Source organism: Alexandromys fortis, unplaced genomic scaffold (genome assembly GCF_014885135.2).
Source record: "Alexandromys fortis isolate MF-2015 unplaced genomic scaffold, M_Fortis_MF-2015_v1.1 scaffold_199, whole genome shotgun sequence".
NCBI classification, from domain to species: domain Eukaryota; kingdom Metazoa; phylum Chordata; class Mammalia; order Rodentia; family Cricetidae; genus Alexandromys; species Alexandromys fortis.
The window spans coordinates 2,781,050-2,796,281 of record NW_026068074.1 but is presented as its reverse complement, the minus strand read 5'-3'; the positions used below and the strand labels follow the sequence as shown (position 1 = coordinate 2,796,281).

Genomic DNA, 15,232 nt, shown 5'->3' with positions numbered 1-15,232 from the left:
ATGGTTTCTGCTGCTGTTCACTCTGAGGCAGGGTAGGGAGACTGGGAAACTGTGGGGTCATAGGAAGGAAAAGGGACCCTCACTCCAGTCTGGATGGAGCCTCCTGCCAGCTGAAAGTCAAGCATTCTGACACAATTAGCTATGCTGGTTGCGAAAGCTGCAGGCACAGGGACAACAAAGGGCTGGCAAGATGACTGAGTAGGCCAAAGTGCTTGCTATCATGCCTAATGGCCTGAGTTTGATCCCCAGAGCCTCTGTGATGGAAGGAGAAAACTGACCCGTGTAACTTGTCCTCTGATGGCCACATGTGCCCTCCCATAGATAGATAGATAGATAGATAGATAGATAGATAGATAAGTAAATAAAAAGATAAATAAATAGCAGACACTAGTTAGAACAGTCGAATAGATTTTGTTTGTATTCACCATACTGGAGCTCAAACCCAGAGCCTCAGAGATTCCGGGGAAATGGTTTGTCACTTATCCACATCTCATTCCTAATAGGCGCAGATCTGAATCAATAATAAATTATTGCAATACGGAAAGTAGTCCACGGTGAACTGAACTCAGCTCTGGTTTCTACAGAGTAGAGTGAGGGAATCAGGAAGAGGCATGTCGTGAGCGCCAATTCAAAAGCTAGAAAGGAAGTGTTGGTTCATGTGAAACCCATTGGGGTTTGGTTAAGCGGTGGTTATAAAATTAGGTTCCTTCACAGCTGCGAGACAGGGCTCTGTCTTCAGAGCACAGCTGGAACAAACAATATTGCCCTCATATCCAGATGAGGTCTCCCTATGTAGCTCAGTATATCCTTGAACTTGGTAGTCCTCATGCTGGGTTTATAGGAATGTGTGTGTGTGTGTGTGTGTGTGCGCGTGCGTGTGTGTGTGTGTGTGTGTGTGTGTGTACCTGATGAATGCGCTTGACTCCAACAAGACAGACAGGCAGATAAAACAGGAACCAATATGTGATACACACACACTTGACTTTTTGAGTCAAAGACTTACATGTAACCAAGGTGAACCTGCAACTGGGCATCCTCCCGCCCCAGGCTCCTGGGTACTAGCATCACAGGTGGGTGCCTCCATGCTTAGCAACAATAAATTCTTTTGGCTGCCCTGTAAGTCAAGATGGGGTAATCTGAGGGATCATACCTTGAGCTGTTAGAAACACGTTTGCTCAAATCTTTACAAGTTTGGGTTCTGATGGGGAAGTGGCTCAGAGGTGAATTTGGACACAGACCTGCGGCCTGGTTTAGGCCGTCCAGGCTCTTTCCTCCCATCTGAGGTAAAGGCTCAGAGGTCAGGGTGCCTCTTCCTCCTCTAAGTGGCTCCATCCTCTCACTACAGATCTGTGCCCTCTTTGGTCAACACGGCCTATTTTAGGGTTTGTGTCCACATCTTCTCTTTTGAGTAAAGCACAAAAGCTGTATTAGAATAACTTTGTGGCTTCTATTGGAGTTGCAGGGCCTGCTCTGCCCTCCTCCCCCAGTAACAAGTGGTTTTCTAGAATCAGACCAGGAGGATGGCCTGAGGCCTCTGAAGTCCTAACTAACCAGTCCTGGGTTGGGGGGACAGAATCATCTGTCCACAGCCAGAACTGGTGTGTGTGTGTGTGTGCATGCATATGTGTGTATGCGCATGTGTGTGTGTGCAGGAGATGCAGAGGGCCAGTGTGTGTGTGTGTGTGTGCATACATATGTGTGTATGCATATGTGTGCGTGTGTGTGTATGTGTGTGCATGTGTGTGTGTGTAGGAGGTGCAGAGGGCTTGTGTGTGTGTGCATATAGGTGCGTGTGTGTATGCATGTGTGTTGTGTAGGAGGTGCAGAGGGTCGGTGTGTGTGGGTGTTTGTGTGCATGCATATATGTGTGTGTGCCTTTGTGTGTATGTGGGGGGGGATGCAAAGAGTTGGTGTGTGTGTGTGTGCACATGCGCATGTGTGTAGGAGGTTCAGAGGGGCAACTCCATGTAGCCACCTTCCCAATGGCCAGGTCCCTCTCTTTGCCATCTCTGCTCCTGGTTTTTCCTGGGAGAGCTTGAAATGCTTTTACACCTCCACTTAACCCAACGAGCAGCAACAGGTTGAGAGGGGACGGCTGTGAGGGACCCAGTGGGGAATGTGCAGGTCCTGGGTGCTGGGAGCCTTCGGGGCTTCCACCGTCTCCTTTGCCCACAAAGTGCTTCCAGTCCCCTGTGTGCTCTGCCTTCTGCTGACACACAGTGTGGTCATGACAATCACATCTTCAGGGATGAGGGAACAGGGGTAGGTCTTGCTGCTGAGCCATGGAACAAGTAAGGCTCATGAATTTTCAGAATAAATACAGAAAGGATCGGCATGGACACCTGACAACGTTGTTAAAAAATACTTGTTTGGTTTATTGGTATTTTTGAAACAGGATCTTGCTACAGAGATCAGTCTGGCCTCAAACTCACGTCAGTTTTAGTGCTTTGGCCTCCTCAGTGCTGAGATGACAGGCATGAGTCATTAGAGCCTGCAAGGTTTTTGAAAATAATTTTTATTACCATATAATAATTTAACTAATTTTATAATTAATAATATAATAATTTATTTTTTAATATTTATTTATTATGTATACAATAGTCTATTTGTGTGTATGCCTGCAGGCCAGAAGAGGGAACCAGACCTCATTACAGATGGTTGTGAGCCACCATGTGGTTGCCGGGAATTGAACTCAGGACCTTTGGAAGAGCAGGCAGTGCTCTTAACCGCTGAGCCATCTCTCCAGCCCCCTATAATAATTTAATTTAAATATTTTTATTATCATATAAGAGCACACCTTCAATCCCAGAATTGGGAGGCAGAGGCAGGCAGATCTCTGTGAGTTCGAAGCCATCCTGGTCTACAAATCGAGTTCCAGGACAGCAAGTGCTATTACACAGAAACACCCTATTACCTTAAAAAAAAAAAAAACAGAAAAGCAATGTTACCACGTGGGAACTGAAGAGATGTCCCCACGGTGAAACGGTGAAACGCACTTACTGCTCTTGCAGAGAACCCGGTTTCATTTCGCACCTACATGGTGGTCACAGCCATCTGTTACTCCAGTTCTAGGGGATCCAATGCCCTCTTCTGACCTTTGCGGACATCAGACACCCATGTGGTGCACATATGGACATGTGGCCAACACTCACAAAATAAAATAAGGAAATATAAGCCGGGTGATGGTGGCGCACACCTCTAATCCCAGCACTCGGGAAGCAGAGGCAGGCAGATCTCTGTGAGTTTGAGGCCAGCCTGGTCTACAAGAGCTAGTTCCAGGACAGGCTTCAAAGCTACAGAGAAACCCTGTCTCAAATAAATAAATAAATAAATAAATAAATAAATAAATATAATTATAATAATAATTAAAAAGAGTAGCTTGGGCTGGAGAGATGGCTCAGCGGTTAAGAGCACTTATTGTTCTTCCAGATGACCTGGATTCAATTCCTAGCATCCACATGGCAGCTCACAACTGTCTGTAACTCCAGTTTCAGGGAATCTGACACCCTTACATGGACATGCAGCAGACAAAACACTAATGCACATAAAATAAAAGAAAGTAAATATTTTTTTTAAAAAAAATGGTATCTTTGTCTGGCAGTGGTGGCACAAAGCCTTTAATCCCAGCACTCAGGAGGCAAAGGCAGGCAGATCTCTGTGAGTTTGAGGCCAGTCTGGTCTATATAGTGAGTTCCAGGCCAGCCAGAGTTCTTCCTGAATAAGAACTTTTAACTGAGCAACAAGGAGAGGAGTTAACGGAGAGAGAAAGGACTTGTAGAGAGAGAATAAGACACTTTCAAGGGTGGGTGAAGGCTTCTCAGGGGAGAGTTGAAATTGTCGCAGCGGTAGCGACGGAGGGGATTTTGGAGGCTTTGGGGATCCCATTGCTCAGTGGGTTTCTAAGACTCTGCTGTCTCGTCTCTGCTGTCTCGTCTATACATTCCCCTTTTCAGTGAGTGAGATTACAGGGTGGTTCTGGGGACAAAACTGTAATTAGTTTAGATAAAACACGGAGCAGAAGGGTCCCTCCCATACATGGGTTGAAATATGTCTTTCCCGTAGGTGGTTTTTCTTGTGAGACTTCTTGAAAGTTGCAGGCTAGCATCTGGGAAAGGAGAGCAGCCACAGATGCTGAAGCCTTGAGCATGATTCATCTCTATCTTAACATTCACTTGAAGTGTCTCTATGCAAGATGTGCATGCAGCACCCATGGATGTCAGAAGAGAGCATCCTGAATCCTGGTCTCCTGGAACTGGAGCTGACAGATGGTTGTGAACCACCGAGCATCAGCAACTGAACCCAGGAGCTCTGAAAGAGCGACAGCCACTGAATCATCTCCAGCACTATGTACTGGGAATCTTGACTCTCAGCTGGCAAGAAAATTCCACCAGATTCCCGGGCTCTTTTCCATTCCTATGTTCCTTTAATTTTTTTCTTTCTGTCCTAAATTAACAAAGCCAGTTTGCCTGGGTTCAGATCTCAAAGCTACCACTTGCTGGCTCTCTGAGCTTGGGAAGGTCTTTCTGAGCCTCTTTTGTATAACGGGCATGAAGAATAATGCCAGCAGCACAGGAACAGTGCGGGTGTTAAATGAGGAAACAGCTGAAGTGTGTGGCATGCATAAATATTATAGCCCGGGTGAGAAAGTTCCAGACCACCAAGAGTGGAAGCCAAATTAGACCCTGCTATTAGCTAGCAACAAGAGCAGGTTCTTGCCCTAGAGAACTCTCGCCACTAAAGCTCAGAAGTACAGAGAATTTTAACAGCAAAACTCGAAATTGCACCACTGTCAGGTGTAGGTCGGGGAAACCTGGTAACATTTGAGTTAGCTATAAATTCAGCAGCTAATTTGGTTCTCATCTGGGCCATGGTCAAGGTCATGAAAAGTCCCGAATGGGATGTGAATTCATTGCCAAGGTGGATATGACTGTTCAGGGGGTTTGGGGACTGAAAATTGCCTGAGCAGACACAAAAATGGGGCCAGGGTAAGATAATGATGCCTTAGTCGCTGTTCTATTGCTGTGAGAGACACCATGACCACGGCAACTCTCATAAAGAAAAGCATTTAATTGGGGGCTAGCTTACGGTTTTAGAGGGTTAGTCCATTGTCATCATGGTGGAGGCATGGCAGGAGCGTGGTGATGCTCATGGCTTTGGAGCAGTGGCTGAGAATTACATCCTGATCCAGAGAGAGAGAAAAAGAGAGAGGAAGGCTGGGATGGGTATGGGCTTTTGAAATGTTCAAGCCCACCCTCAGGGACACACTTCCTCCAACAAGGACACACCTCCTAATTCTTCTTAAATAGAGCTACTCCCTGATGACTAAGCATTCAAAGATATGAGCCTGTGGGAGCCATTCTTATTCAAACCACCACACAGAACAAGATGTCATTACCTTGGCCACTTCATAAGCATTTGGCTACAGTGCAGTTATAATTCCATGGTACGGATCATAGGCTTCACTAAGAATGACTAGGGCTGTGATTTTCATTCAGTGGTAGACTGCCCAGCCCAAGCAAGGCCCTGGATTCAATCTCTATATCATTAAAAATGAAACAATACGTAAAATTTAAAAATAAAAGTAGAGCAATGACTGGGCCACACTTAACTGGTGTCCCATAGATCTACATCTATATCTACCTGTCTGCCTATCTAGACATCCACCTCTATCTCAGTGCTGGGGATTGTACCCCAAGACTTTAATTTTTATTCTTTCTCTTTTTTTGGTTAGGGTAAGGGTAGTTGAGACAGGATCTTGCCTTGTAGTGTAGGCTAGCCTCAGCCTTCCAGGTGCTGGGATATCATACACAACCATGCTCAGCTCCAAGTACTTTTTTTTTTTCATTTAAAAAGGAGTGGAGGAGGGGCTGGAGAGATGGCTCAGAGGTTGAGAGCACTGACTGCTCTTCCAGAGGTTCTGAGTTCAATTCCCGGCACCCACATGGTGGCTCACAACCATCTGTAAGGAAATCTGGTGCCCTCTTCTGGCCTGCAGGCATGGAGGCTGAACACTGTGTACATAATAAATAAATCTTAAAAAAAAAAAAAAAAAAAAAAAGGAGTGGAGGACTCCATTTTAAATAAAAAGGTGGGAATGATCTGTCAACTGTATCCTGTAGGCCCTCCTTACTCGTTCACTCCCTGGCCAGTTGACAGGTTTTAACTTAATATCAAATAGATTGAGCATTCCTAACTCAGAAATCTGAAGCCTAAATGTTCCTAGATCCTGAAGGCATGTGTGCGTGCGTGCGTGCGTGTGTGTGTGTGTGTGTGTGTGTGTGTGTGTGTGTGGAGAGTAAGGGGAAGCACCCCACACTACAGCGGTCAGTTCTCTCCTTCCATCACGTGTCCTGAGAGTCAAGTTCAAGTTATCAGGCTTGACATCAGTAGCCCTAAACAACTGAGCCTTTTTTTTTTTTTGTTTTGTTTTGTTTTGTTTTTCGAGACAGGGTTTCTCTGTAGCTTTGGAACCTGTCCTGGAACTAGCTCTTGTAGACCAGGCTGGCCTCAAACTCACAAAGATCCACCTGCCTCTGCCTCCCGAGTGCTGGCATTAAAGATATGTACCACCACCACCCAGTCTGGCTGTGTGTGTATAAGTCACATATAAAAGAAACAAATGTGTTTGGACTTGGGTCCCTTTCTCGGGACGTCTCTTTATGTAGCATTCTCTGTTCCTCTGAGCCCTTTGTTCCTCTGGGAAGGAGACCACTGTTTGCTGAACCCCATTCTGAAAGGGAAGAAACAAAGACTTCTGGTCTTTGTGACTTTCAAGGGTTTCCCAGCAAGTTACAAACTGAGCGCCTTGTCGGGCTCTCATCTCAGATTAGCAAGAACTGGTATTTCTTGTTGTTTCCTGTGGGTCAGGCCTTAAAATAACCACTAATAGCTAAACCCCTGTTTTACCAATACAGGGCCTCATGCTTACTGCTTCGTGCAAATGGCCTGGTGAACCCTCCAGATGTAGCCGTTGGCACTCTCTGTCTCACATACAGATGGTACAGATAGGGACTCTGCCAGCCAAACAACTTGCTACCCAGCGGCTGCGCTGACTTAGTTTTTCATTTTTTTTTTATTTTTAAAAGGAATAAAACATAGTTTATTCTGGAGCATTTATGAGTGACCATGACCCTGGAACACAGGCTTAGGTTACCCCCAAATTCCATGTTCCAACATGGAAGCAATTTCACAGGGATTTTTCAGTGTTACAGAACAAAGAAAGTCATAAATCAAGGCAAGTTTAAAATACATTGGTGGGCACACCAGACAGGCAGATGCATTGAGATGGGGGAAACCTTTTAAAGGTCCAAGATGCTATCTGATGACATTCTTAGCTCTCCACTGTACTGGACTCCAGTCTGTCTGTCAGTCTCTGCAGACAGACTCCTTCCAAGAGGTCTGTTTAATTTTATTCATCTATTTATTTTACATCCCAGCCGCAGCCGCTTCTCACTCCGCCCCCCCATCTCTACCCCACTTCCACCCCTTTCCCTCTTCCAACTCCATCCAGGAAAGGGCAGGTCTCCCATGAGTATCAATAAAACATAGCCTACCAAGTTGCAGTAAAACTAAGCAATGCACACCCACCCACATATTAAGGCTGGGCAAGGTGACCCAGTATAAGGAGTAGAGTCCCAAAAGCCAGTGAAAGAGACAGACAGCCCCTGTTCCTGCTATTAGGAATCCCACAAGAGGACCAAGCTACACAACTGTAGCATATATTCAGAGTGCCTAGGTCAGTCCCATGTAGGCTCCCTGGTTGTCGGTTCAGTCCCTGAGAGCCCTTATGAGCCCAGGTTAGTCGATTGTGTGAGCCTTCCCATGGCGTCCTTGACATCTCTGGCTCCTACATGCCTTTTTCTTTTCCCCTCTGGATTCCCAGACTCTGCCTAATGTTTGGCTGTGGGTCTCTGCATCTGCCTCCATCAGTTGCTGGATGGCGCCTCTCTGATGACAATTAGGCCAGACACCAATCTGGTCTCAGCAGATGGTCAATTTAGGTTACTTATCCCCAACTGCTAGGAGTCTAAGCAGGGTCCCCCTTTGAGTCACTCACTATATAGTCTTGGCTGTCCTGGAACTCACTGTATGCCTACCATCCTGTGCCTAAACATGTTTTCATGGAACCAACAGCCTTGGAGGGCAAGAGGTAAAACCTTCATTTTTTTTTTCCCCTGTAAAAGGACATTGCAAAGTTAGGTCTAGAAATGCAGGTGTGTTTGGGTGCAGGATGGTAGTCAGGAGGGAGCTGGACAATAAAGTCCCTTGCTCATTCTGTGAGTGGACACTGTAAGGTTTCTCCTGGTAGACTCTCAATGGTAGAGTGTCCTTAACATACACAAGACCCTGAGAGAAAAAAGGAATCTTAGCAAGGCATAGTGGCACATGCCCAGAACCCCAGAACTTGGTAGACTCAAACAGACGATGGAAAGTTCCATGCCTGCCTGGGCTATATGACAAAATCCTATGTTTTTTTTTTTTAAGTGCGTTGCAGGTGGTAGGGGCTGGCATAGTGGCACATGCCTTTAATCTCAGCATTCAAAAAGTAGAGGTCACTCACTGAGTTCTTCATCTACAGAGAAGCTCCAGGCCAGCCAGGGCTACACAGTGAGACCCTGTCTGGAAAAGGGAAGGGAGCTGGAAAGATGGCTCAGCAGTTACGGACGCTAACTAATCTTTCCGACGACATCAGTTCAGTTCCCAGGAACTATGTTAGACAATACAACTAATTGCCTCTAACTCCATTTCCAGGGGATGGAATACCTCAGCTTCTGTTAGTACCCACATGCTATAAACAAACCCCAACACAGACACACACATAAATATGTATAGTTTAAAAAAAGTGTTTCTAAACAAAAACAAAACAAAGGCCCCGGGTGGAATGTGGCCTGATATAGCCACATCCACCTTCTTGTCGGAGGGAGTGGAAGCCTTCCCAACATCAGGGTTCTCCATCTGGGCTCAGAAACCTCCACGTGAGGCTCAACTCCAGACCTTCCTGCCTTCCCCACAGGCCATCTTGGTGGCACCATGTTGGGACTTTGGCACTGACATCACATAACCTGGGGATTCCCCAGTTCGGCACAAGCTGGAAACGCGAGCTGAGTTCCGGACTGCGTTCTGTTCCTGCTCTCCACGTGCCTCCAGTGAGACTTTCCTTCCCATGGCTCCTCTGAAATCAACGCTGCCCCAAGCTCAGGGTTCCCCCCAAGCTCTGGAGAGCCCGCAGGGTGTGGGAAAGAACTAGAAACTCGGCAGACGGTCCTTTCGCTCTTGCTCTGGGTTTTAATTTCTGTGTGTGATATCACTGGCTGACTCTGAAACTAGCTGTCAAGTCTCAAGGAGGAAACTGAGGTCCAAGATTGCCAGGTCGCACCCTAGAAGCCACGCCCCAGGCTTCCCTAGTTTCCTTTTCTCACCTCTCACCACATCCCTTCCATTTCCTGCTGGCTCCAGGCTAAGCCACAGCTTTGGGACACTGAAGCAGGAAGAGTTCAAGCTTGAGGCCAGTCTGTCTTTTTCTTTTTTTTTTTTCAAAAGTTTTTAGTATTTTTTTTTTTTTGAGACAGGGTCTCTCTATGTGGCTTTGGCTGTCCTTGCAGGCTAGGCCGACTTCATAGAGCTCTGCCTCTTTCTGTTCCCAAGCACTTACAAAACATAGATAGATGATAGATAGATAGATAGATAGATAGATAGATAGATAGATAGATAGATAGATAGACAGACAGACAGGCAAGGCTCAAAAATAAAGTATGGAGGGCTAGCGAGATGGCTAAGGGGGTATAGCACCTGCCATACAAGCCTGAGGATCTAGAATGGATCCCTAAAACCTGAACAAAGGTGGAAAAAGATAACTGATTCCAGAGTTTTCCTCTGACTTCCACATGTGCACTTTGACACACAAACTTGCAAAACAAGTAATAAAAAATTAATAATGATAATTAATAATATCAATGATTAAGCAGGAAAAGGATAGAAAATGCAGAGACAAGTGGATGGTTAGGTTGGGTTTTGAGAAGAATTGTGTAATCTGAGGAAAGGAAGGAGAAGGAAGTGCAAAGGCCATGAGGACTTGATGCTCTAACAGCAACAAGGAGGCCAGTGTGGCAGAAACATGCATGGGAGTGGAGTGAGCAGGGTACAACAACTGCAAAGAATCCATTTGAGATAAGATTTGTCAGGAAGGGATGAGCCAGAACGCCAGGGAAACCAAAGGGAATAGGTCCAGGACTCGGGTGGAGCCACTTGTCCAACACTGGGGACAGCACGCCAATGGCTAGAACTGGCATAAAGCGAGGGCAGGGAGGATGATGAAGGCCAGAGGGACTGGGAGGGAAGGCCAGAGGTCCAGAAGCAATAATCAGAGATGTGGTTTATTCATGAGAGGACGGACAATGAGAGGGGCAGTGGACAGAATTGAGGAAGGACCAAGGACTGTGTGCTCCATGGTGGGGAATGGGGTGGCTGTGCAGAAGGCCAAACCAATCTCTGTCCTTAACATCCTGCAGCTCCCGACCCCCTACCACATCAGAAGTGGGTGGAGGAGCTGCTGACCCTGGGGGTGGGGCAGAAGACACCTGACTGGACCAGGATGCGCTGGTCCAGTTTCCATTTTCTCCGCTGCAGCTCTCCAACAGCTTCCAGGACTTGGTATCTCCCTGGTACTGTGTCCCGGGCATACTTGGGTGGGCAGTTCTTAGGCAGTGCTGAGGAGCTAGGGTACCCAAAGGGGAAGCCCCCTTGGTTTCTGTCTCACAGAAGGAACCCTGTAGGGAAACCCCACAAGTCCCAAAAGGAAAGTGGGAGTTTGGGGAAGACCAAGAAACCCCCATGCTCTCTCAAAAGATGGGAAATCAAGGGTGTGGCTGAGAGCAGTGTTGTACTAGCAGGGATGCTGTGGTCAGGCTCCATCCCTGACCATGATCCTCATGGTCCTGAAACCCTGGGTTTCCTGCGGGGCCTGACTGAGGCTTGAACCTCATACAACCCCAAGCTGGCCTCAGGTTGAACCTCAGTTCTGGTCATTGGTTGAGGTCTTAGCCTAGCCTAAGTTTTTTTTTTTTTTCTTTCTTTCTTTCTTTATTTATTTATTAAATATTTCAGTCTCTTCCCCACCTCCGCCTCCCCTTTCCCTCCCCCTCCCCCAATCCGTTCCCCCTCCCTCTTCAGCCCAAAGAGCAATCAGTAGCCTAAGTTTTCACCTCACTGAGTCACAGCCTCCGTCAGAAGTTACACAGCTCTGTCACCCATGAAGCCCAAAGCCTAACACTGACCAGCCACAAGCAGAGGGTTCACTGATATCTCCGGCCCCAAATACAGAGAGAGCACACACACTGGCCCCAGACTAGGCACTGAGTTTGGCCCTAGACCAAGTTCTGACCCTTGATGTGGACTGAGCCCTAATCCTATGTGACTCTGTCCATAGACAGAGCCATTGTCTGAATAAAGCTGATTATGATACCGTGGTCTCGAGATTGGTCTCCTTCAACCCTGACACTTGGTTACAGATACCTGAATGCCAGCTCTCGGTGCGTCAAACTAGTCCCTGCCAGCCCCACACAGACTCATTCCTCACTATGGAGCTCTGACTTCCCGCACACTCTTCAGCCATCTGGTAAACCGAATGAGGGTATGGATGAGTCAACCCCACCAAGTCCCCTCTTGTGGGTAATTCCCTTACCTGGCCATCTGTCATTCACAGGACAATGGAGTGGCAATGGCCCTTGGATGCTAGTGGCAGTAGAGAAGTGTGAGGAGGTTGGGTCTTTTGAGTTCCCCCAGTGCACGGAACTGTGTGAGTGAACTAGAGATGGGGAGTTGAGGAAGGGGCTGGACCTGGGAGCCCAGCAGTAGGTCCGGAGCTCAGACGGGCTGAAACCCCGAGCTTCCCGCCACCCCCCTGCTTCCCCCTCTGGGAAGGGAAATTACATTTCCCCATTTTAGAAGGGAAGACTTGGTGAGCACAAAGCTGAAAGTACAAGCAGGACAGAAAGTGAAACTGGGCGCAACCCCCAGTATAAGACCCCTCTACCCAGGAGATGGCTGCACTCAGAGGCTGGGCCCTGACATGGGCCAGGTGACCGGAGGCCTTGGCTGGCGTGAGTTGCTGGGACTGGGCAGAGGGATGGGAGGTTTGACGGAGAGCCTGGGAGAGCTGGACAGGTAGGGCAGGGGCAGAGGGCTGAGGGGCAACACCTTGGCCTAGCTCATGGGCATGGCTAGCTGACTACCTAGCAAGACTGGTGTAAGAGGGCAGGGGCTGGAACAGTGGGATTATAGTCTTGTCCAGACTGGGCAAGTGTTAGGACAGTTTGGCTGGGATGTGTAAGAAAGACTGGATAAGTAATGTGTAGGACTTTATAGACAAATGAAGACAGGGCTAAGGACTGAGGACTGTCAGAGGAACGGCATGGGGAGGGGGCTGGAGCAAGCGATGCCTGGGACCAAGTGGGCAGCCTGTCTGAAGCATAGAGGTTGCCCAGTCTGCAGCTGGTAACCGAGGAGCTAGGAACAGAACTGTAGGAGGACAAGTGGCAGGACTGGACCTATCCTATCAGGAGAGCTGGAGGATGAGAGCAGGCTTCACTACAAAAGGGATCTTGGCGTGTCCAGAACTTAAAGAGGGTATGAGTTAGCACAGGTTAGTCTGGGTGTAATCTTTACTAGGGCCCAAGGGTACACGTTCTATCCCCATCCTAGAGCAAGGAAGAATTCTGCTTTGCTTTAGTCTCCAGGATGCTAGGGAGTCAGAAAGTTCCCAAGCCGAGAAGCCTGAATGCCAGAGATCTCAAGCACTGCCTACTTCTGAAAGCCCATTAACTTCTTCCAAGGGCACTCAGAGGTGGGTTAGAGATTATGAATAGACAGAGAAGGGGCACGGAGAAGAGCAGGAGTGGGGACAGATTTGGGGTTGGTTTGGGTTTGGGTTTCGAGGGGAACTGTGTAACTCCCGATTGAGAAACCTTTGAAGACTGCCCTCTTCCACTCCACTGTCCTGCGCCCTTCTTGGGAGCCTGGGACACAGAGACAACAAGTGACCTGCTCGAGGAAGGACTAGGATAGCCTCCTCCCTCCCATCAGTGCCACCCCAGCCCACGTCCCTTCCAGTGCCATGCTGCTGATTTACCCCAGAAGGGCTCCAGTGCACTGTGGCCCTTCCATCTGAGTCCCTGGAATAGAGCCACTGGCTTTGCCAGGTCTCCTCCATAGCCCTAGGTTAGTTCAAAGCATCATAGCTGCCTGGGAGAGTCCAAAGAATCCTTAGCAGAGCAGAGTCCCCACTTCTGGGACAGGAGACTACTTCATCTGAGTTCCCTGGGGAAAGCATGCTGGGCTGTGTTTGGACGGATCTGGAATCCAGCCCTGCCTCCCGGTTCCTCTCTCTCTGTCTGGCTCCGGCTAGTTGCTTTTCCCGATCTCAAGATCCGTCTCCACTGCAAAATGAAGACAATACTAAGGACCAGGCTACATGCATGCAGTTATGCAGGCAACTGACCAAGGGAATCAGTGGGGGTGGTGTATGCGTCCAGGTTCCACCTTTGTCTCCTTACAACAGTGACACTTGTGCAGAGATGACACAGGGCAGCTTCTATGGTCCAAATGGTGGTTCTAAGGGGACAGCTTGAAGCTGCCAGGGAAAGAGACTCGGTGCTGTATAGACTTGTTCTCTTCTCTGGGGTTCTCAGGCCTTTATCTTGCTCTCTTTTTTACCTTGAGCCCTTTCTCCTCTCTCCAGGGCTCAGCCTGCTGCTGCTACCCTTGCTTCTGGTGCAAGCTGGTGCCTGGGGGTTCCCAACAGGCCCCCTGAGCCTGCAGGAGCTGCGCAGGGAATTCACAGCCAGCCTGCACCTTGCCAGGAAGCTGCTCTCTGAGGTTCAGAGCTATGTCCACAGCTTTGTGAGTCTCCTTAATGCAGTCAGGTCTGGAGGTGGGTGGGGACACCCCCAAGTCCCACTGGGCCCCACTAACAGAACTTACCCTTCAGGCTGAATCTCGGTTGCCAGGAGTGAACCTGGACCTCCTGCCCCTGGGACATCATCTCCCCAATGTTTCCCTGACCTTCCAGGCATGGCGTCACCTCTCTGTGAGTGAAGGGCAGGGAATGGGGAAACTGGCAGTAGAGCCTGGTACACAGACAAGGGTTTAAGTGAACATGGATCTGCAAGTTTGTGTGGTTAATATGCCTCTCTGTATGTAGAAGAGAAGCTGAAAGAATAGTGGATAGTGGCACACATCTGTAACCCCAGTACTTAGGAAGCAGAGACTTCAATTTGAGAGAGGAGAGAGAAGGAGGGAGAGAGAGAAAGACAGACAGACAGACAGACAGACAGACAGACAGACAGAGGCGGAGACAGAGGCAGAGAGAGAGAGAGAAACAAGGAGGGAGATGAAGCATGCTGGAATTTGAAAATGGGAAAGGAAGATGGTGAGACTGACTCTGGGTAGGGGAGGAGGTGGGGCTGGGAGTGCAGTGGATTGGGGGTGGAGGAAAGAAGTGGGCTAGTGACTGGGATGGGAGTGGGGTCAGGTCAGAGATGAGAAGACTGCTGTAGAAATCACGGTGAAAATTTAGGCTAGGGATGGGCAAAGTGGGTGGAAGGGGCAAACAAGGAATCTGAGTCTGCAGAGGGAGCTGGGTTAGGAGTGGGAATGAGGCAGAAAGAGGTAGAGATGTTGGAATCAGGATGTGATTGACAGGTTGGACAGGGTGGCAACAGAAGGAGTGGAATGAGACTGTGGATGGAGGGAGATGGGCTGAGTTAAGGAGGGGATGGGATAGAGCTCACAGCAATGGTGGGAACACAAGAATAAATTCAAGGAGGCAGTAAGATGGCTCAATAGATAAAGGTGCTTGCTGTCAAGCCTAACGACCTGAGTTCAATCCCTGGGACCTACATGGCAGAAGACAACCAATCCCAGCAAGTTGTCCTGTGACCTCCACAGGCATATGCACACATACACATACGCACGTGCTATAAACAAACACAGTGTAATGAGTTCTTTGGGTTTTTTGAGATAAGTTCTCACTATTTGCTCTGGCTATCCTAGAACTCAGTATGTAAACCAGGCTCACCTCAAACTCACAGAGATCTATCTACCGGCCTCTGCCTCCTGAGTGAGATTAACCGCGTGCGCCACCACAGCCGACATAATACATTTTTTTTCTTTTTTCTTTTTTTTTTTTTTTTTTTTTTGGTTTTTCGAGACAGGGTTTCTCTGTGGTTTTGGAGCC

At 48.2% G+C, this 15,232-nt stretch overlaps 1 protein-coding gene across 1 annotated transcript in view; it reads left to right on the top strand.

Annotated features, from left to right (window-relative positions):
- The first annotated feature begins 11,199 nt into the window (after positions 1-11,199).
- The window catches only part of Il27 (interleukin 27), a 6,488-nt gene continuing 2,455 nt past the window's right edge, over positions 11,200-15,232 (top strand). Inside the window, exons 1-3 of the mRNA XM_050121634.1 lie at positions 11,200-12,098; positions 13,736-13,896; positions 13,985-14,140. Of these exons, the coding sequence (XP_049977591.1) occupies positions 12,068-12,098; positions 13,736-13,896; positions 13,985-14,140 (348 nt within the window). The 5' untranslated portion in view covers positions 11,200-12,067. The remainder of the gene's footprint in view (positions 12,099-13,735; positions 13,897-13,984; positions 14,141-15,232) is intronic.